Source organism: Chanodichthys erythropterus, chromosome 23 (assembly GCF_024489055.1).
Source record: "Chanodichthys erythropterus isolate Z2021 chromosome 23, ASM2448905v1, whole genome shotgun sequence".
NCBI lineage: Eukaryota > Metazoa > Chordata > Actinopteri > Cypriniformes > Xenocyprididae > Chanodichthys > Chanodichthys erythropterus.
In genome coordinates this window covers 16,575,462-16,596,879 of record NC_090243.1, presented here as the reverse complement: position 1 = coordinate 16,596,879, position 21,418 = coordinate 16,575,462, and the positions used below count along the sequence as shown (strand labels likewise).

At 32.6% G+C, this 21,418-nt stretch overlaps 1 protein-coding gene across 3 annotated transcripts in view; it reads left to right on the top strand.

Annotated features, from left to right (window-relative positions):
• Positions 1–21,313, top strand: part of sntg1 (syntrophin, gamma 1) — a 58,924-nt gene extending 37,611 nt beyond the window's left edge. For 2 of the 3 annotated variants that reach the window (XM_067377303.1, XM_067377302.1), the window contains exons 8-19: positions 677–718; positions 920–1,055; positions 1,141–1,223; positions 2,191–2,321; positions 2,756–2,885; positions 6,626–6,664; positions 7,173–7,289; positions 11,272–11,343; positions 13,412–13,564; positions 15,200–15,292; positions 17,600–17,710; positions 18,094–21,313. In XM_067377303.1, the coding sequence (XP_067233404.1) occupies positions 677–718; positions 920–1,055; positions 1,141–1,223; positions 2,191–2,321; positions 2,756–2,885; positions 6,626–6,664; positions 7,173–7,289; positions 11,272–11,343; positions 13,412–13,564; positions 15,200–15,292; positions 17,600–17,710; positions 18,094–18,276 (1,290 nt within the window). In that variant the 3' untranslated portion in view covers positions 18,277–21,313. The remainder of the gene's footprint in view (positions 1–676; positions 719–919; positions 1,056–1,140; positions 1,224–2,190; positions 2,322–2,755; positions 2,886–6,625; positions 6,665–7,172; positions 7,290–11,271; positions 11,344–13,411; positions 13,565–15,199; positions 15,293–17,599; positions 17,711–18,093) is intronic. The other variant, XM_067377304.1, reaches the window with a different exon arrangement.
• Positions 21,314–21,418: the final 105 nt, after the last annotated feature.

Genomic DNA, 21,418 nt, shown 5'->3' with positions numbered 1-21,418 from the left:
ATCCAGTATCTACAAAGTGAACGTGCAAAGACTAAGTCAATCTCCCTTTACAAAAAAAGGTAAAACAACAATATTAGACGATTTTGAAGTCGGAGGAGAAAATTAGATCACCCTACCACGGCACTTTCGCCTATGTCATGTGTGACCATGTGAGCAGTGCAAGATGAGCATTTGTGGTTAAAAAGTATATAAATTTTTATTTTGTTTAGAAAATGACCAATCGTTTCATTAGATAAGAATCGTATTCCTCGTCCGGGATCATGTAGAGCTCTTTGAAGCTGCACTGAAACTGCAGTTTGGACCTTCAACCCGTTGAACCCCAGTGAAGTCCACTATATGGAGAAAAATCCTGGAATTTTTTCCTCAAAATTTCATTTCTTTTTGACTGATGAAAGAAAGACATGAACATCTTGGATGACTTGGGGGTGAGTAAATTATCAGGAAATTTTAATTCTGAACTGAACTAATTCTTTGATATATAAAGCAGTTATTTTAAATTGCAATAATATTTAACAATTTTACTTTTTTTTTTTTAAATTTTATTTTTGATCCAATAAATGCAGCCTTGATAAGCATTAAAAAACAAAAAATCTTACTTACCCAAACGGTACTGTATATCAGGATCTATTCATAACTAACTCCCTCTTCATCACTCTTTTACTTGTATTATCATTAGATAAACGGCATTAACGTGAGGAGTTATCGCCATGAAGAAGTGGTATGTTTCCTTTTTTTTGCATAATAATTAATTTCACATAACAAAGAAAGGGTTTGTAATATGTTGCACTGAGTTCAATCTGTTCACAGAAGTGTGTGTGTGTATTTTTGACTCGCCCTTTAAAAGCTCGATTAATTATAATGAAATGAGTCACACATCTATTCTAATAAATGAATAAGCAAGCATGTTTTCCATACTCAGGTGCAGGTTCTGCGAAACGCAGGTGAGGAAGTGACTCTGACTGTGTCTTTCCTGAAGAGGACGCCAGCATTTCTGAAGCTGCCGCTCTGTGAAGACTGCTCATGTACGTCTGTGTTCGGACACGCTACATTCACCGGTTAATATAGAACCTACAAGTCTTCTAAAGTAAAATTTACGATGAAATTACATTGTTTTTTAACCTGTTCATTATATTTTTTCAGGTATACCAAGTGATCAGAGCAGTGGAACATCGTCTCCATTGTGTGACAGTGGCCTGCATCTGAACTACCATCCCAACAACACGGTAAACATCTAAAAACACTAAACACTCGTCTGTCTGACTGACTGAGTTTGGACCGTAATGTGCATTTGTGAATTGATTATCAATATGTTGTCGACAAAAGAGGCACTTTAATGTCTAACTACAGTTTACCAAAATAAAAGCCTTTTAGTTTAATGTTTGAAAGCAAAGAAAGCAAAGCCATAAATATTTGTCATTTTACTAAATTGTTATTATTATTATTAAATACTAATTTTCTATTTGACAGGACAATAATATTGCGATAGTAACTAATTTATATTTTTATATTTCCAATTTTTTTATAATTGAAATATTAATTTTAAATAATAATAATTAAATAAATCCATCTATCCATCCATCCATGTGAGTTTAGTCATTTGCATTTGTGAATCATTTGTGAAATCTGTTGTCAACAAAAGAGAAGCTTTAAGGTCTTCTTAAAGTTTCAAGCCAAAATAAAAGTTTAACATTTGAAAGCAAAGAAATTAAGACATACATATTAGTATTGTCATTTTACCAAATTATTTTTATTATTTTTAGTATTATTACTATTATTATTATTAAATACTAATTTTTTTATTTAGTTTTAGTATTTTTTGTTTAGTATGTAATAATAGATTTATTGCAATAGTAATACATTTCTATTTTTAATTAAAACAAATAATTTAAACAATAAAATGAAAAATATTATTTTAAATAATTAAATATATTAAAATATTTTAAAATATAATAATAATTTAAATATTATTTAAATAATATTTTAAATAATATTTTTTAATTGTATTATTGCATAGATAGATTCAATATGACTATCTGTCTGAGTTTGGGTCAAGATTTCCAATTTGTAAATTGTTTTATAAATCTTTTCTCAGCAAAAGAGAAGCTTTAAGGTCTTCCTATGGTTTTCCACCAAAATAAAAGCCTTACAGTTTAATGTTTGAAAGCAAAGTATCTGATCTATCTGTGGCAGGACACATTGTCTTGCTCGTCTTGGCCGATGTCACCGGGGTTGCGCTGGGAGAAGAGATGGGTGGATCTTCGACTCATCCCCCTATTGCACGCGCGTCTGTCCCAGTACGTCCCAGGTACTGACATTTGCAGGTGAGCTGAGCAAGAAACATCTGTTTTTTGTTTGCCTATACTTTGTCTCTGGCTTTGATAGTAGTTACAGTGCCTGATGTGATGTATTTTGCTCTTGCTTTCATCTGGTAATTCAGTTTGTATTCTAGTCGTACAGGATTTTCCTTGATTAGTTTTTTAAGGGTTATATTAATTCACAGCCATTCCCAAATTAACCGCATTAGACCTTTAATGCCAAATGCAAACTTTGATGAGGTTAAGCTATTTGAAATGAGACCTTTTTGCACATCAAGTGGGACGTAATTGAAAACTCTTAAATTGGATTGAATTAAATCAGTCTGTTTTTTAAATTGCTTTGAATTGAACGAATTTAAAAAAGGAGAATTAGACATTAGTTAGCTATTTTTGCTTTTTGTAGAATGTCTCCTGAGTGAGCTTATTTTTAATTTCTTCAGGCAAAATGCCTTTCAAGTCGTTGCTGTGGATGGGGTGTGCAGCGGGGTCATTCAGTGCCCCGGTACTGATGAGTGCACCGACTGGCTGCAAGCAATATCTACTAACATTTCTGCCCTCACCAAGCACAACGTGAGTACACTGCAGTTTCAGCATGGTAAAAGTGTGGAAAGTCAATTCTTATACAAATAGCATTTCTTAAGTTTCTTATGCTTACCAAGACTGTATTTATTTGATGAAAAATACTCTAAAATTGTGAAATATTATTACAGTTTTAAGAAAGCATTTGATCATAGTGATGTGGATGTTTGCACCAGCTCTGCGATTTGGTACACGAGTCACGTCATGTCACGTTAATTTATATAGGCTACCACTTTATACAATATATTAAAGGTGCCGTAGAACGTCTTTTCAAAAGATGTAATATTTCAGCTCAAAATACCCCATAGATTTTTTTTAATTAATTTTTTTAATTAATTAAAAATGCCTATTTTGGGGCATCATTAACTATGCACCGATTCAGGCTGCGGCCCCTTTAAATCTCTCGCTCCCTGCCCTCCCGAGCTCTCGACTATAAGTGCAGTTATACAGTGCATAAACAAAGTTCACACAGCTAATATAACCCTCAAATGGATCTTTACAAGATGTTCGTCATTCATACTTCATGCATGCATCGATTTCTGTGAGTATAGTATTTATTTGGATGTTTACATTTGATTCTGAATGAGTTTGATATGCTATATGCTCCGTGGGTAACGGGCTAATGCTACACTGTTGGAGAGATTTATAAAGAATGAAGTTGTGTTTATGAATCATACAGACTGCAAGTGTTTAAAAATTAAAATAGCGACGGCTCTTGTCTCTGTGAATACAGTAAGAAACGATGGTAACTTTAACCACATTTAACAGTACATTAGCAACATGCTAATGAAACATTTAGAAAGACAGTTTACTTGCTTGCTTACCTAGTCTGATGATTCAGCTGTGCACAGATCCAGACGTTAATACTGGCTTGTCTAATGCCTTGAACATGAGCTGGCATATGCAAATATTGGGGTCATACATATTAATGATCCCGACTGTTACGTAACAGATGGTGTTATGTTGAGATTCGCCTGTTTTCCGGAGGTCTTTTAAACAAATGAGATTTATATAAGCAATGGAGTTTGAAACTTAATGTATGTCTTTTCCATGTACTTAACTCTTGTTATTCAACTATGCCGAGGTAAATTCAATTTTTGATTCTAGGGCACCTTTAATAGATACAATAGAAGCAACTTTATAGTATTAAACATGAAAAACAGTGTTAGTGTCTCTTTCAATTAAAATTACAACTACATTTTCTACTATAAAGCGACTCTCCAGTATGTTCATGTTTTTACTCGTGGACGTCCGACCTCGATGGACTGAACAGAAGAAATGAATGTTTCACCTCAAAGAGGGCGGAGCCTCAGAGCCACACCTACCTATTACATAATCGCCACGAACCGATGGTAGTTCAAAGGGGTTTACCAGGCAGAGCGAACTTTCCCGGAAAGTTCACTTTAGCAAGCTGTTTCAAACTCACAACACAAAACGAACTTCACTTTGGCCTGATTTTGTTCGAAATGATGTCACACCAGTCGATTTTGCTTGAAGTATATGGGGCCTTTATAGTGCTTTATTGTCTCTGGAGAGCAAGCAGTAGAGTGTACCGAACCAATTTGTGCCTGAATAAACTGAACACACAATGATTAAAATACATTTATGCTCAGTGATGGAGGTAATGCAGGAAGACGGTGAATTATTTGTCATAAATTTTCATTTTTGTCAGACAGGTCATGTGTTGTAATCCCCTCATTGCAGTAGATTAAGGCCTTAAAATGGCATTTCCCTCACAATGAAGGATTTCACTCTTAATTACTAGGGAACGTTACAGAGTGTGCCTCATGGCCCAGATCACTCACTTTAAGCATCCCCATGCAAAAATCCACCATTTTCCATCTTGCGTTCATTTATTTTGAGTGTGTTTAGCATTTGCCAAAAATCCTCTCAAAGAAGATGATAGGTTTGCTCCTCACAACAATGTACTATAGCGTTTGCTTTGGATTATCCTGCAGAGGGACCATCTGGATGAGCTTTCAGTCCATTTCCTGCGAGGAAGATAAAGCCTCATTCCACATTCAAATGGAACTATTAGAGTCATTTGTGAGGCAGCAGTGACTGGCCAGGGTTACGTGGGTAATGAAGCTAGTATGAATGTTAATCTTGAATAAAGCTTCACAGCAGCAGCGACTCTCTCCTGGGTTCTGGGTGCACCAGTACCTTGGTTGGTCTGAAACACACAAGATTTATGGTGTTCTTTTATCTGCTACTTGAATAATTGAGCTGAGACACGGTAAAGGTCATTCGGTGATCACCACAGCTCTTTATTTTATATCTGTGAAGCAGATTGCCGTACTTTGCTGGCCTTTTGTTATGATTTATCATTGAGATGTCTAGAAAATCTGAGGTTGTTCAGGGGGATTGACGTATACCCTTCGATTTAAAAGGATTCATAAAAGCTCTATATTAAAGGGGTCATGTCGTACAGTTTTGTGGAATATGTTTTCATCCCTAAAGTCCATTTATGTTTAGTGTTTCTTGCACAAAGTTGACTTATGATACAGTAAATCACTTGCAATGTTCCTTATTTGTAAATCCCTTTGGATAAAAGCATCTGCTAAATTTAAAATGTAAATGTAAAAAGCAAAATTTGACTGACATTGGTGGAAAAAACAGATAGTACTGCCATAAACTTACAGTATTTTCACAGATTTCATCCCCAAAAATATATAGGCCTGCTTATAGTTGACTCTTCTTTTAAATATTTTTTAAATATATATTATTCTAAATATAAAAATATATTTAAAGGCATATAGATATTAAATATAATATACAGAACATCTTTAATATATTTATTTATTTTTATATTTATTTTAAATTTCAATATATATATATATTAAAATATATATATTTAATCTATTTCTCTAATCTATTACTTATAGTGCACACATAATCTTTAAATACTTTTTTAAAATGTATATTATATATTAAAATTTTTAATATATAAAATATTTAAATATATAATATATAATATTATATTTATATATAATATATATTTATTTATTTATTTATTTATTTATTATTTATATATTTCACCATATTGTTTTATAATATGTAAATATATTTTTAACAATCAATTTTAACAATAGTTCATTATTATAGTGGACACATCATCTTTAAATATATATTATTATAAATATATAAACTATTTTTTAAAGGTCTATACATTACATATAATATATAAGCTTATTAATTTATTTATTTCAATATGTATTTTTACCTAAACACATTTTCAAAAATGTAATCAGTCACATCATGTCACTTTTAAATATATTTTAAATATATTATTCTAAATAAATAAATATATGTTTAAAAATAAATACATATTTAAAATATTTTAAATATATTTATTTATTTGTATATTTATTTAAAATTTCAATATATATTTTAAAATATAATGTATTACTAAATATTTATGAAATATATTATTCTAAATATATAAAAATATATTTAAAGATGTGTATATATATAATGTATTTATTATTTATATATTTCAGTATATTGTTTTATAATATGTAAATATATTTTTAACAATCTAATTAATTTTAACAATAGTTCATTCTTATAGTGCGCACATCATCTTTAAATATATATTATTATAAATATATAAAACTGTTTGTAAAGGTCTACGCATTAAATATAATTTATTTTATTTATTTCGATATGTATTTTTACCTAAACACATTTTCACAAATCTAATCTCTTAAATCTTTCTAACTGTATTTCAGGTGAAGAAGATAAACAGAAACTTTCCAGTAAACCAGCAGGTAAGGAAACTGAATCTGAATGGTTGAGAAGGTGCGAATTGGACCCTGAAAGAGTGACAGAAAGCCAGCAGAGATCCAGATAAAGCCCTGATAGAGCGAGTGGCTCAAGTGGTCACCGCACTTGAATGAAGTCCCACAATGATGTTTTCTGACAAGAGCTGCTGTTCTTCATGAGTTGTGACGCATGTACCCTGCAGAAAGCCAAGAGTCAAGTTCACAGGGCATCGAAATTCTCTGAACCGCCTGATGCTGTGCTCCTCAAAACTATGTGACATCACACAGACTGACAGATACTAGGTCACAGTGTCCGATTTTAGTCTGTGACCTCTCATGCAGGAGTGTTGTGACATTTTAAATGATCAAGCTTTGAATTGGACTTAATTATTTGACAAATGTTCGATTTGATGAATGTTAGGGGAGAAATGCTGCGCAGACTAATTACTTGGTGCATCTTAGTACTTCTATAACTTATTTGACATATTCTCTTTTGTGTTTTTCTGTCTTTTAGATCATATATATGGGCTGGGTAGATGAGAAAGAACAAGATTCTGTTCAGGACCGAATGTACACACCAAAGTTTCTTGCCTTGAGGGGTTCATCTCTCTTCAAATTCTCCGCACCTCCAGTGAGTTCTTCTGCATGATTTACTGCATCAAGAGCCTTTCAGTTTCAGTAGCTCACTTTTATATGATTTTATATTTAGCATATGCACACAATATTTGTTCTACTTGGGGCAACATTGGCTGAAAAAAATGCTGACAATTATGAAAGAACTTTTCCTGAGTTGTTCAGTTGTTAGCAGTTCATTGCACTGAAGAATTGTTAAAGGAATACTTGACCCAAAAAATCCTTACTTGTTTCAAACCTTTTTACTGTTTTTAGTGGAACACAAAAGACTTAGAGTGTGTTTGAAATCGCATAGCTACTACATTTGAATTTAAACTTAGTTTGCGACTGTTAAAAAAGTATGTAGTATGATGGGTAGTATGAACAAAATTCGGACGTACTACATTAGCCATGATGTTACTGTCATGTGACCTACCAGCGTCAGTTCTGTCGCTTCACTGCCATTCACAAATCCTCTCCCGTGGCCTCATGGGATAGTAAAGTGTGCATTTGCCTACTGTTTTTTGAATACTAAGTATTCAGACATACTACTCTGTTGGTGTACTGTTTCTCGCATACTATATAGAGAAGTATTCTATTTCGGCAGCTTAAGTCCTATATTTTTGTGTTTTATTAACACAAAATTATCATATGACTTGCAATATAGGGCACAAGTCATAAAGATTACTTTTATGGAGATTTTTCTGAACATGAACGTGAACACTGTGAACTTTTGTTATACAGGATAAAGTTTTTTTAAAAATTCTCCTTTCATATTCCATTAAATAAAATTAAAATAACAGCATATCAGTGTTGTTATTGTAAACTAAAACTATTCAAATTGGTTTTCATTAATTGAAATAAGGCTGAAATAAAATAAAATATAAATATTCAAAAGAAAACTTAAAAAACTTAACCGAAATTAGAAATTTTGCCTTGGCAACTAAATAAAATAAGTTATAAATTATAAGAATTATAAGTTATTAATAAGTATTGAAGTACTAAAACTGAAATGCCAAAGCTAAATCGAAATAAAAATATATATAATATATATTATTGCTGTCAAATCGATTCATCGATTAAAGGTAGGTTATGTGTGTCTATATATTATTACAATATATATATATATATAATATATATATTTATTATGTATATAAATGTATGTATATATATATATATATATATATATATATATATATATATATATATATATAAAATATGTACACACATGTAAGCAAACTTTTATGTTAGATGCGATTTAATTGCAATTAATCGATTTGACAGGACTAATATATATATATATATATAAAAAACTACAAATATAAAAATGTAAACTTTTAAAATATTAATGAATGCTATAATATACAAATAATACTAAAATAACATGGAATGACTTAATGATGAGTAAATAATGACAAATGAACAATTTAAATGAACTATTTCTTCAAAGAATTGCCCATTTTCACTCCTTAGTCCACATTATTTGCTTCAGTTATTATCGACTTTATGAAATCCATTAATCTGTTGAGCCTCAGGCTAAATCACCTAACCTGATGCTCTAACTCCTCTGTTCAATAAAGCCTAATCTCCATACACAATCAGCAATTAATTTAAGCGCCTTCATTATAATTCTGGGAAATAATTTGGACTAAAACATGAATGATAATCTGAGAAGTGTTTCATTATAGGTAAACCTCTCCTAATGTGGAGATAACATTGATAACAGCGGTCTTTAACTCTCGGACTCCCCCTGTATTTCACATCAGATGGTACAGTCCTGATGATATGAGGAATTGCTGTAGTTGGTGCTTGTAGATGTTGCCACTTAATTAATTTATCCCGAAGAGATCGAGACATCAAAGAGCTTCATCCAATCTGCCATTAATCGTAATTTGATGGTGGAGTGGGAGGAAGATCACAAGTTTAAACGTGAAAACCTATTATGAGATACGCAGATGCAGAATGACATTGGAGAGAACTTACAACGCTCAGCAGTTTGTGCAAAGGCTCTCTCAGGTTATTTCAGCTTGTTCTGAAGATGTTCTTCACTCATGTTCTCCACTTGACATGATGCCTTTGAGGAAGGATTGGGTAGAAAGTTTGATTTCAAAGCATTTTTGACATGAAAACAGTTCAGGTGCACAAAGACAATTTTGGTTATGCTGGTTTTGTATGTTTGTTGGTCTCCAGCAGTGTTCAGAACCTTTTACTTCCATAATCTGACACATCTCTGAGTAACACAGGACATTCAAGCAGAAAAAAATCACTTGATATTAGCAACTAGGATTGTGAAAAATGTCTCTATATGTCACACAGTTGTAAAATGAAATTGAAAGGCATTTCATTTACGATTATGGAGACCATCATTTTATTTTATTGGCAGTAACTTCATTATTAAATGATTAAGACCAGAAACATGTGTAAAAGGTTAATTATTATTATGGTCACACTCCAATTCTCACTATTAACTGTGACTTTTGCCTCAAAAAACTCCTAATTACTACTTATTAATAGTTTGTAAGGTAGCTGTTAAGTTTTGGTATTGGGTAGGATTAAGAGATGTAAAATGTGATCATGCAGAATAAGGCATTAATATGTGCTTTATAAGAACTAATAAACAGCCAATATCCTAGTAATATGCATATAATAAGTTAATAGTGAGAATTGGACCCTAAACTAAAGTGTTACCATTATTATGATTATTATTATGATTATTATTATCATTACATTTATTTATTAAATTAATTACAATTTACCAAATTATTTATTAAAAAATAATTTCTAATATTTTTTATATTTTTTTATTTAAAATAAAACAAAACATTTTTTCGGTGAAATGTTGTGCCTAACTTCATACACACAAGACTAGAAACGTATTAAGTAAAAAAAAGTTATTATTATTATTATTAAATTACTTTTACATTTATTTATTAAATAATTTAAATTCATTTATTAATTAAAAATTAAAGAAATTAAAAATTTACTGTATAAATAAAAATTAACTTTTTTTTCTTGGACAAACAAGAAACAACATGCCCTCATGCATCATACTCAATAAGACCACAAATTATATTATATTATATTTATTATATTATATTATATTATATTATATTATATTATATTATATTATATTATATTATATTATATTATATTATATTATATTATATTATATTATATTATATTATATTATATTATATTATTGAATTTACATTTATTTATTCAGCTCATTAAATGTATTATTTAGTTTAACCAACTAGCTTAACCAAGCTGATGCACTACTCCCAAACCCTATATAACTGTCCTTTTCCATGCGTTCCCAATGTATGTGTGTGTGTGTGTGTGTGTGTGTGTGTGTGTGTGTGTGTGTGTGTGTGAGTGTGTGTTTTTGTGACATATCAGGACACAAATTTGTATTATGACATGGGTATTAAGGAGAGAGTGACTTATGAGGACATTACCCCATGTCCCCACTTTTCAAAAGGCTTATAAATCATAGAGAATGAGTTTATTTTGAGAAAATTTCCTGTGATGGGTAGGTTTAGGGGTAGTGTTGGTGTAGGGCGACAGAAAATACAGTTTGTACAGTATAAAAACCATTACGCCTATGGAATGTCCCCACAATTCACAAAAACAAAACGTGTGTGTGTGTTTTTACTCAAGCAGTCTGTTTTTGACTGGTATTCTGACATTTGAAAACTCTGCTCTGAGCCACTTCAGTCAGAAGAAAACACTCCTGAGTTCTCTGTTCCATCATGATCCATCTTCACTGGCCTTTGGGTATTAGAGGTTACAGCAGATGCTCAGCGTGAGTCATCCTCATACATGAGATCTCAGGGGTTTATCCCTCTTTCATCGGCGAGCAGGACTTTGTTTATTTCATGTAGCATTTGAATCAGCCCTAGGGACATAGTGAGAGCGAGTGAATCTCGCATTCTCTGACTGAGCTAAATAATGCACTGACTGTGACTTCTGGAGACTGACAGCAATCTAAACTCCTCCAGGTCACCACCTGGGACTGGACCAGAGCGGAGAAAAGCTTCACCGTCTATGAGATCATGTTCAAGATACTGAAGGTACAAGTTTAAGTACTCTTGACTTTCATGCATTACAGCTGACACCTGCCTTACAAATGTGACCCTGGACCACAAAACCAGTCATAAGTCGCACGGGTATATTTGTAGCAATAGCCAACCATACACTGTATGGGTCAAAATTATCGATTTTTCTTTTATGCCAAAAATCATTAGGATATTAAGTAAAGATCATGTTCCATGAAGATATTTTGTCAATTTCCTACTGTAAATATATCAAAGATTTATTTTTGTGAGTGGATATGTGTTGCTAAAGACTTCATTTGGACAACTTTAAAGGCAATTTTCTCAATATTTTGATTTTTTTTGCACCCTCAGATTCCAGATTTTCAAATAGTTGTATCTCAGACAAACCAAACATCAATGGAAAGCTTATTCATTCAGCTTTCATATGCTCAATTTCGAAAAATTTAATCTTATGACTGGTTTTGTGGTTGAGGGTCACAATGAATACTGTGATGGTATCAGATATTTAATAGGTGACAAATCAGTGTCCTGTCCTCCTATAGGTTCTTGTTCTGTGGTTATTAATTTGAGTAAAAACAGTCAATTTAATTCATTTCAATGGGCGGCCATCTTTGAAACGCCACTATTTCAGGCATGCAAGTACATCTCCTATCTCTTTGAATGGGGAAAAATCAAATTCTTCAAAGCTGTTCACCAAGCTTACGATTAAATTTCATGCTTGAAGTCACCAATGAAATCTGACAACAACTATCTGATAAATTTTGTTTCAAAACGCTCAAATCATGACAATAAAACTGCATTTTTCAGGCTGGACCAGCCCATGTGCATGTGTAGTCATAAGCGTGCATCTCAGGGTATGTTTACATGACATCTATGGACTAAAAACGGAAAAGATTTTCATTGTCAAAATGATCCCCGTTCACACGGATCCGTGAAAATGACTAAAAATGCTGTATTCTGCTCCAAAGCCAGTAGTTGGCGATGTCACTTTGTAAAGAAACACTACATGCGGGTGGAAAAAACACATGAAGATGATGAAGTTTTCAAAAACTTGCACTTTTAAACCCGTTTTCAAAAGTTTGCATTTTCAGGCCCCAGAAATGCTGTTGTTGTGTAAATAAACACATTCAAATGATCTGGTTTTAATGCACAGGATAATGATGAACTAAACTAGACATAGGTGAGGAACACAATCAGTAACCAAGGGAACAAATGAGGACATACATGAAAACCAAGGAAAACACAGGAACCACAGAATGAAAAGAAAATCAAAATAAGAGTCCTTGAACAGAACAGGCTTTTGTTCTTTATTTATATTATTTATTTTTATTTCACAAATGAGAAAAGGGTTGCCCCACCAGTAACCTTGGATGTATGTTTCCACAACTTTTTGTATTTTCAAAATACAAGTTTTGACACCAATGAAAAGAAATCAAGAGACATTACATATTTAATATTTTGTAATGTATTTTGTAATTACAAATTACTTATTTTGTTCGTGAAAGTTCGTAAAAATATATGACGCTATACACGGATGTATTCTTGATCTAGTTTATGGATTTTCTAGATTGTTTTCTGTTTTTAAATACAGTTAGGTTATACATTAATGCCTTTTATATTCACTATTTGAAATCTTTTTCATGTCTGAAATGAAATAGACATGTTTGTCAAAACTGACTGAGAATGATCCAATCATACAGTCAAACCAAAATTTATTCAGACACCTTGAACATTTCATTCATTAATACAGTTTATTCACTATAGTTTAAAAAAAAATGGTAATAAAATATGACAAGATCTCAGAGTTAAATTGTGTCAGAAAAAAATAATCTAATGATGTCAGATAACATGGTCAGGTCAAAGTGTCTGAATAATTTTTGGTCCCAAATTTGTATCAATTTCACTGTATGAAGAAATTTTGGGTATAATATGTCACAGTTTACTTGATTTCGCTATCCTCAATTACATAAATGAACTATAGTGTCCTGCACCCACTAGTAAAAATATATCAAAAATGTCTGAATAATTTTGGGTTTGACTGTACATAGATGTTTAGCCGTTCTAACTACATTTCCTATTTCAGGACAGTGAGCTGGTGGACAAACGCAAGCACTGCTTCAGTGTTCAGACGGACTCTGGAGAGGACATCTTCTTCAGCGTGGAGCTGGAATGTGAGCTGCTTCTGTGGGAGAAAGCCTTTCAGATGGCCACGTTCTTCGAAGTGGAACGAATACAGGTAGTGAACCCGCCAGAGTTTGCAAAAGTTGGCGCAATCTAAACTTAATTGCATGTCACTCAGACAGACTAAATAAAACTCTGAAATGAAATGAGGCAATTTCACGTCTAGTTCGCTGCTGCGAATCTCTGTCTTCTTGGCACGGTTAACAGACAGAGCTGAGATCAGATCGTGGCGAATAAAACGGCACCTGCCAGACAATGTTGGCTGCCATCTGAACAACACAAACTCTGAATGATTGAGGCCGTGCCAAAGAGAGATTAAGTGTGATTTGTTAATCAGTACTTGAAGGAAACACATTGTTCAGAAACGCACTATGAAATCACTTTTGTTTGGAGACTTTAATATAATCTAATCCTGTGTTGAATGAGTGTTTCTTCAGCTACAGGCACTTCTGTATCCCATCTGTTGTTTTCTATTAAAACGATTTCATTTGTTTTGTGAAGGTCACATTTAAACACATTTTTTACTGTACTTGTCATATAGATTTTTTATTGTTTTGCCCTTGTCTCTGACCCAAACATTCATGTGTAATTATGAAAATCCATCATAAAGATCTAAACAAAGCATAAAACATTTAAAATATTTAAACTTTTCAGTTTTTAATGTGTGAAAATGATGCACATTTACAGTTTTTAGTAAGCAAAAAGTGCAAGATGATGTGTGAAGAAAATATCACTTATGAAAAAAATATTTTTCCAATTAACCTGTAATTGTGTCACAATTATGCAGTGTAAAATGCGTGAAAGTGCTATTTTATAGTTTTATTAATATTTTAAATTATATTTTTATTTTTATATTTTTAATGTTTGCTTATTTGAGTTACATTTTTTGTATTTTTTTTTTTAAATATTACTATTTATGGTTTAATTTAGTTTTAGTTTTTATTTATTTCTATAATAATTTAAGTGCTACAACTTAAACTTATTTCAGTTTTTTTTGCCAAGGCAAGATTTCTAATTTTCTTTTTTCAACTAATATATATATTTTATTATATTTAAGCTTTATTTCAATCAACAGATTGAATGGTGTGAAAATATTATTTAATTATGTGGATTTATCTGTAAAATTAGCAATTTCTTTCCAAAATATCCCAGAATACTTAATATATTACAATAAATAATTTGAGATTTAGTGGAAATTATATTTAACTTCTGTAATTCATGTATATACCTTGTTGGACATTATTAGTAGACAAATTAAACTAGTGTTTAATTTGTCTTTTTGTGTCCACTTTCAAAATTGTCCATAGTTGAAGAAACACCCAATGATCCATGTATCATGTATATTTCAAATACATTACATAATATGTGGCGTTTATAGTCCTGTAGCACGGAGGCAAATCTAAATTCCATATTCTAGCAAGACAATAGCAGGACAATCTCCTGCAACAGTTTCACATTCATGGAAAACATGGTAGCGCAAATAAAATCGCTGCCAATTTATCCCACTAAACCAAACTAACGCAGCAAAACCCGACCATGCCTTGTGCCAAAAAAAACGCATGTTTATTTTTCTCCCAAAATAATTATGTTCGACACTTATCATCCTAATTAAACATTTAAGAGATGGAGTTGTTTGTGTCTGCCAGTTTGCCTGTGTCTGATTAACAATGCCAAGCATCTCCTGTTTCAGTGTAAAACATATGCTTGCATTGTGGACAGCCATCTCATGGGACTCACCATTGATTTCAGCATGGGCTTCGTGTGCTTCGATGCCGCGTCAAAGGTCAGTTTGAATTGAATTTAAGTAAAATACGTGATCACTGGATATTCGTTTCTCATTAAGTTCTCATTAGTAAGAGCTGCTCTGTTGCAATGCCACACCAAACATTTTTAGACACACGCTGTCAACTGGATGTTAGGTAACCATATAAACATTTGCCTAGTAAATTTTTGATGTAGTTGTTGATAAGATTAGCACTCTGTCAAGATACTGTCACAATGTGTGTGTGTATTCTTAGACGGCACCAGTCTGTTATTTAAAGTAATATTTTCATACAACCAAGGTTCAGAATTAACACTTTGCATATGCCAAGTGTGAGTAAAAAGTGGCTTTGGTGTGTTAAAAATATTGCTTACCAGTTCGTCTATAACTTTAAACAGATAGTTAGAGCTGTCCAGTTTTTATTTTTGAATTTTGTGGGGGTCACACCTCTACGGAAGAGGATTAGGGCCAAGCAATAATAAAAAAATTAAACCATCTCGAGATTAAAGTTGTTAAATTTTTGAGAATAAACTCGAATTACAAAAAAAATGTCGTTAAATTTCAAGAAAAAAGTCGAGATAAAATGTTGAGAATAAACTTGTTAAATTACGAGAAAAAAGTCAAGATAAAATGTTAATGACTTTATTCTCAACATTTTATCTCAACTTTTTTCTCGAAATTTAACAACTTTAATTTCGAGATGGTTTTATTTTTTTATTATTGCTTGGCCCTCTTCCGTACACCTCAAATGTGAATTTTGAAGCATTTGTGTTTTTAAGAATATACACTACTGTTCAAAAGTTTGGGCTAAGTCAAATTATTTTTTGAATGAAATGCTTTTTTTTTTTTTTTTTTTTTTCAGAAATGATGCATTAAATTTATCAAAAAGACATTTATAATGTTACAAAACATTTCTATTTCAAATAAATGCTGTTCATTTGAATTCTGAAAATAATGTATCTCAGTTTCCACCAACATATTAAGGTGTTTTCACAATATATCATAATCATAAATGCTTCTTGAACAGCAAATCATCATATTAGAATAATATCTGAAGGATCATGTGACACTAAAGACTGGAGTAATGATGCTAAAAATTCAGCTTTGCATTAAAGGAATAAATTACATTTTACAATATATTCCAATAGGAAACAGTTCTTTTGTATTGTAATAATTTTTCACAATATTACGGTTTTTACTGTAATTTAATAACATATTAAATTAGCATAAAAACTTTCAAAAACATTTTAAAAATCATACTGACCCCAAACTTTTGAATGGTACTGTGTGTTGCTATAATTGCCAAGTTTGCTAAATAAGGTCTGCAATGGTTTTATGATTCATCATGCACATAAACTCACATCTTTATGAAAATAAGTCCTTATTTTTCAACTGCAGCTTCAAAATGCACTGTAGAAGTATGATTTATGTGGTAGAACAAAACATCCAAGTCTTTTCAAGTCATGTTCACCACAGACTTTATTTGAATAAAAAAAAATTCACATTTATATTCTAAAAAACCATTGGAAAATCATGAGGGAAACCAAGGATCAACTTTTACTCCAGTGGAAAATTCGGCATCAGAAGTTTATCTAGCGTGCTTAAAGGGATAGTTCAGCCAAAAAAGAACATTCTGTCATCATTTACTCACCCTCAAGTTGTTCCAAACCTGTACGAATTTCTTTCACAAAGGAAGATTTTTGGAAGAATGTTTGTAACAGCAGATCTCGCCCCACATTGACTACCATCCCAGACAGCAACATAGTGTGGCCCAGATCCGGCCCACATCTGGTACATGTGGTTTACACACGGACCAGATGTGGGCCGGATCTGGCCCGACACTATGTTGCTGTCAGGGATAGTATTTTTTTTCCTTACAATAATAGTCAATGGGGGGTGAGATCTACTTTGTTACAAACATTCTTCCAAAAATCTTCCTTTGAAATTCATACAGGTTTGGAACAACTTGAGGGTGAGTAAATGATGACAGAATTTTCATTTTTGGGTGAACTATCCCTTTAATATATAGGGTATCCAGTAATAGGATGTTTATTTTGCTCCAGAAGTCCATGTAATGGCACATATTAAACCAGCCAGATAAAATCACAATGAGTTTCGACACTTGTGACGGTTGTATTTAATGTGCCTGGTCTGTTTGAAATATGCAAAATAATGTCATTGTCAAAGGAACACAAAAAGTAATAAATAACAGCTTAATGGGCGTTGTGAAATATTCAACACAAATATGAAGTAATTTTCCAAACTGAGTAGGAAATGTTTTCATGTCTGTAGAGTTATTAATGCGAATAATTTAAACCTTCATTACAGGCGGTGCTGTGGAGATATAAGTTCTCTCAGCTTAAAGGATCATCAGATGATGGAAAGAGTAAAATCAAGTTCCTGTTCCAGAATCAAGACACAAAACTTATTGAAGCAAAGGTGAGTTTACTCTTCACTTTTGTTTTTGTTATTGGCTTCATAAAGTCTGTTTATGAAGGTTCAAAATGTTTCTCGCTCTTTAGCATTTTAATATCCCTGAAGCGTGAAAAAAGTATTCATGGATTGTCAGCAGGAATATTTATTGTAACCTCAATTCTTAGGAAACTTTTCGAAACATCATAATGTTGCCAGCGCAAAAGAAATAGCTGAAGGAAGCAGATAAAAATAAAGTGCGTTTATATGAGTTTCCTGTTTGATTATTTTCCCCCTGTAGGCCAAAAGTATAAGCACTTTCATGCACCAAGTTTGATTTGATTTCTGCTTGAGGCTGCCTCCTTTTTTCCAGCGCACCTTCATGATATTTTCCCCCCTGATTCTTCCAGGAACTGGAATTCTCCAACCTCTTTGCGGTTCTCCACTGCATCCACGCGTTCTTCGCAGCCAAAGTGGCTTGTTTGGATCCCATGTTTGTGAGCAGCCGAAATGCCGCCATGGCCCCCGTGGTTTCCACGACTTCCACCTTAACCGCCCCACCACAGATATCCAAGATCAAATACACGAGCTGACAGACTCCAGTCACGGATCCTCTCCTTCCAGACATTGAAAAGGTAGGATGAGAGGAACTAAACCTAAACAATTGACAGACAGCGGATGTCCACTTTGAAACGGACAATTCAAGTACGTAACATTGAAATCCTCTCTATACCCTCTATGGGAAACTCCAGACTCAAACATGAACTGAATTCCGAACATTTTTAGGATTATGTTTCCAGCTGAAGATGTTCCTGGATCGCTTTCAGCTGCAGCCATTAGAAAGTTGGACTCCTCCCCTTTGATATTCAAATGATATGAACACTTCTTTGTGTATACTTTTAAACTATTATTAAATCTGGCGATTGATTGGAATGAAGCTGTTGTGAAACTGCCATGAAGTTCTTGAGCCTCTGTTGATGCTTTTTTTACAAATAGCAATTTAGCTAACCAGAGTAACTAAGATGTAAGCCATCTTAAACTTACATTTACAGTAATAAACACATTTTCTGAATGTCCTTTACATATCTGCGGAGCCCCACACATGACATGCAGACAAAAATATATATAGATCGTGTTCACGAATTCAGAATTCGATCTCTCGTTTTAGTTCAATCGTGGCCACAAATTAAGAATTTGTTCACATGACTTGTTTTAGCCACATTTTATGAATTCATTCACTTGTTTTGATTCAAAGGAGTCCTTGATTTCACTTTTTTAACTTTAGTTAGTGTTGCTGTTTGAGCATAAACAACTTCTGCAAAGTTACAACGCTCAAAGTTCAATGCAAAGTGAGATGTCAGTGTAAGGCTGAACACTGATACTGACAATCCTCATTTTGGCTGCGTGAGATTCTCCTGCTTTGTTGTTGCTGAGCAACCGAAGCATGAGCTGTTAAAGCTCCGCCCTCTTTTAGAAAGCAGCTGGGAGCAGCAGCTCATTTACATTTAAAGGGACACACACAAAAACGGCATGTTTTTGCTCACACCCAAATAGAGGCAAATTTGACAAGCTATAATAAATTATCTTGAGCTGAAACTTCACAGACACATTCTGGGGAAACCAGAGACTTATTATTACATTTTGTGAAAAGTCCCCTTTAACTAAAACAAGGGAATGAATTATTATTACAACGTGGCCACAATTTAGTAAAACAATGAAATGATTTATTATATCACGTGCACGATTTACTTAAAACGAGAGAATGAATTTGTAAAGGCGCTGATGTATTAGTAAGCCATGTGAATGAACTGTTAATTCGTAGCCATGATATTTTTTCACACATCATGTGCAGGGCTCTGTAGATATCCAATATTGGCAAACCATAACCTGTTATTTAGGTCCATAATGTTTCTTTTTTAATCCAAACAAAGCAAATCAACATAAATTGAGCATTAATCCTCACAATCCTCAATGCTATTAAAATGGCCGCCCATCTGACTGCTTAGAGAAACAGACTGAAGAATATGGGTGTTATTTTCATATTATACCTATTTTGATACTTTATTAAATGTTCAATCATGTAATGGAAGATAAGCTGGAATTGACGTGACTATGACGCACATTTGAATTTTCTCAAGGGAAGGTCGTACTTGCTAATAAATGAAGAGTTTGACTTTATTTTTTTATTATTATTATCCAATATCTAAAAGATATACAAGTCCAAAATCCAGTCCAGTCAAAATATGTCACCCTGTTAACCTGATAAAGTCAACATGAAATTAAAACTGATCCTATTTACATGTTCCTGTGCATGATCCATCAGATTTTTCTTGCCAAATTTTTTTTCTTGCAACCTAAAATCTTGCCAATATTAATTCTTTCCCCGCCAGCATTTTTAAAAAAAAAAAAGTTTCCAGCCACTGCCATCGTTTTTGATAATTTTCATAAAAATTTCATGGCCTCCAGAATAATTTGTTGTATGAATATCTGAACATGCAATATATCAAAATAAAGAAGAGTGCCTCTGCTTTTAAACAAAATAGCGTTTTATTCTAGCTTCATGCATTCTTTTTTATCAAACACTTGAATGTGGGTGTTTCATGAAAGAAGAACAAAAGTTGAAAAGCTGAGAAAATCACGTTTTTTTCCCCACAAAGATTAGAACATGCTTTTATCACTTTTTTCTGCTCCTTTTTTGTCTGTGTTTTGATTCTGTACTTTTTCAGATGCATAATAGCGCCACCTAACGTATAACAATGAAAACACGGAAAGCTGGAAAATTCCACCAGTGGTGGGGAAAGAGTTAACACACTACATTTTACGCTGGTTAACATTGATGTTATAAATGTTATTCCAAAAAACAATTTAATAAATTCTGTAATGCCCACTTTTCACAATCAGTCAATTCCTGATAAAATGTATATATACATATATATATCCTGATTCACTTGAAAACACCACAGTAAACTGGGTTATGTATGTGGTTTCATGTTGACTTTAAAAGTCACAATTTCTCAAAACTCTGTACATATTTAAGGCTGCTGTTATGATGCTGTCATTTAACGCATGCTAGTGTCATGAACTGACATGTAGGAATAAGATATGTGTTATCTAGCATTATGACCAAAGCTTTAAATCCAACTTTAGACATTTACTCATGTTAAAGTACTGTTTGTAATTGTGCTAAAAAAACACAATACCTCCGTCAACTACCACCTTTATTGGGCTTAAATTTTAACACAGAAGTCCACAGTGTCCCCTCCCCCCAAACTTTTGTAATATTTCCCAAATATTTTAACCATTTATTGCCCACATTGCTGCCACCCCAAAGTTATATGGAATAATAAATGTGGTTTTACTAAAAAGCACCTTTGCACCATCAAATCAATCTTATTTTTGTCCTAACCCTAATTTTTGTCCTGATGTTGAGCGTTTAGTCTATGCAAAAGAGAGATTTGTGATTTACCCCAAGTTGGGATATCTTTGGATAAAGATGGGACTGGAAAAGCATTCTTTTATTTTTAGCAAACTATGATTTGTTTTAATAAAGATGTATAGTTAATAAAGATTTTATAATGTGTGACTTTGTCTATTCTGATTTTTGTGTGTTCGAAAGTGATTTTGTTTCTATGTTGTGTTTGACTGATGTTTAAGCCCAAATATACTAACTATACTAAGATGCAAATTTTGTCACCAGAACTGTATGCGCACCACCTGACATTTTACAATTATATA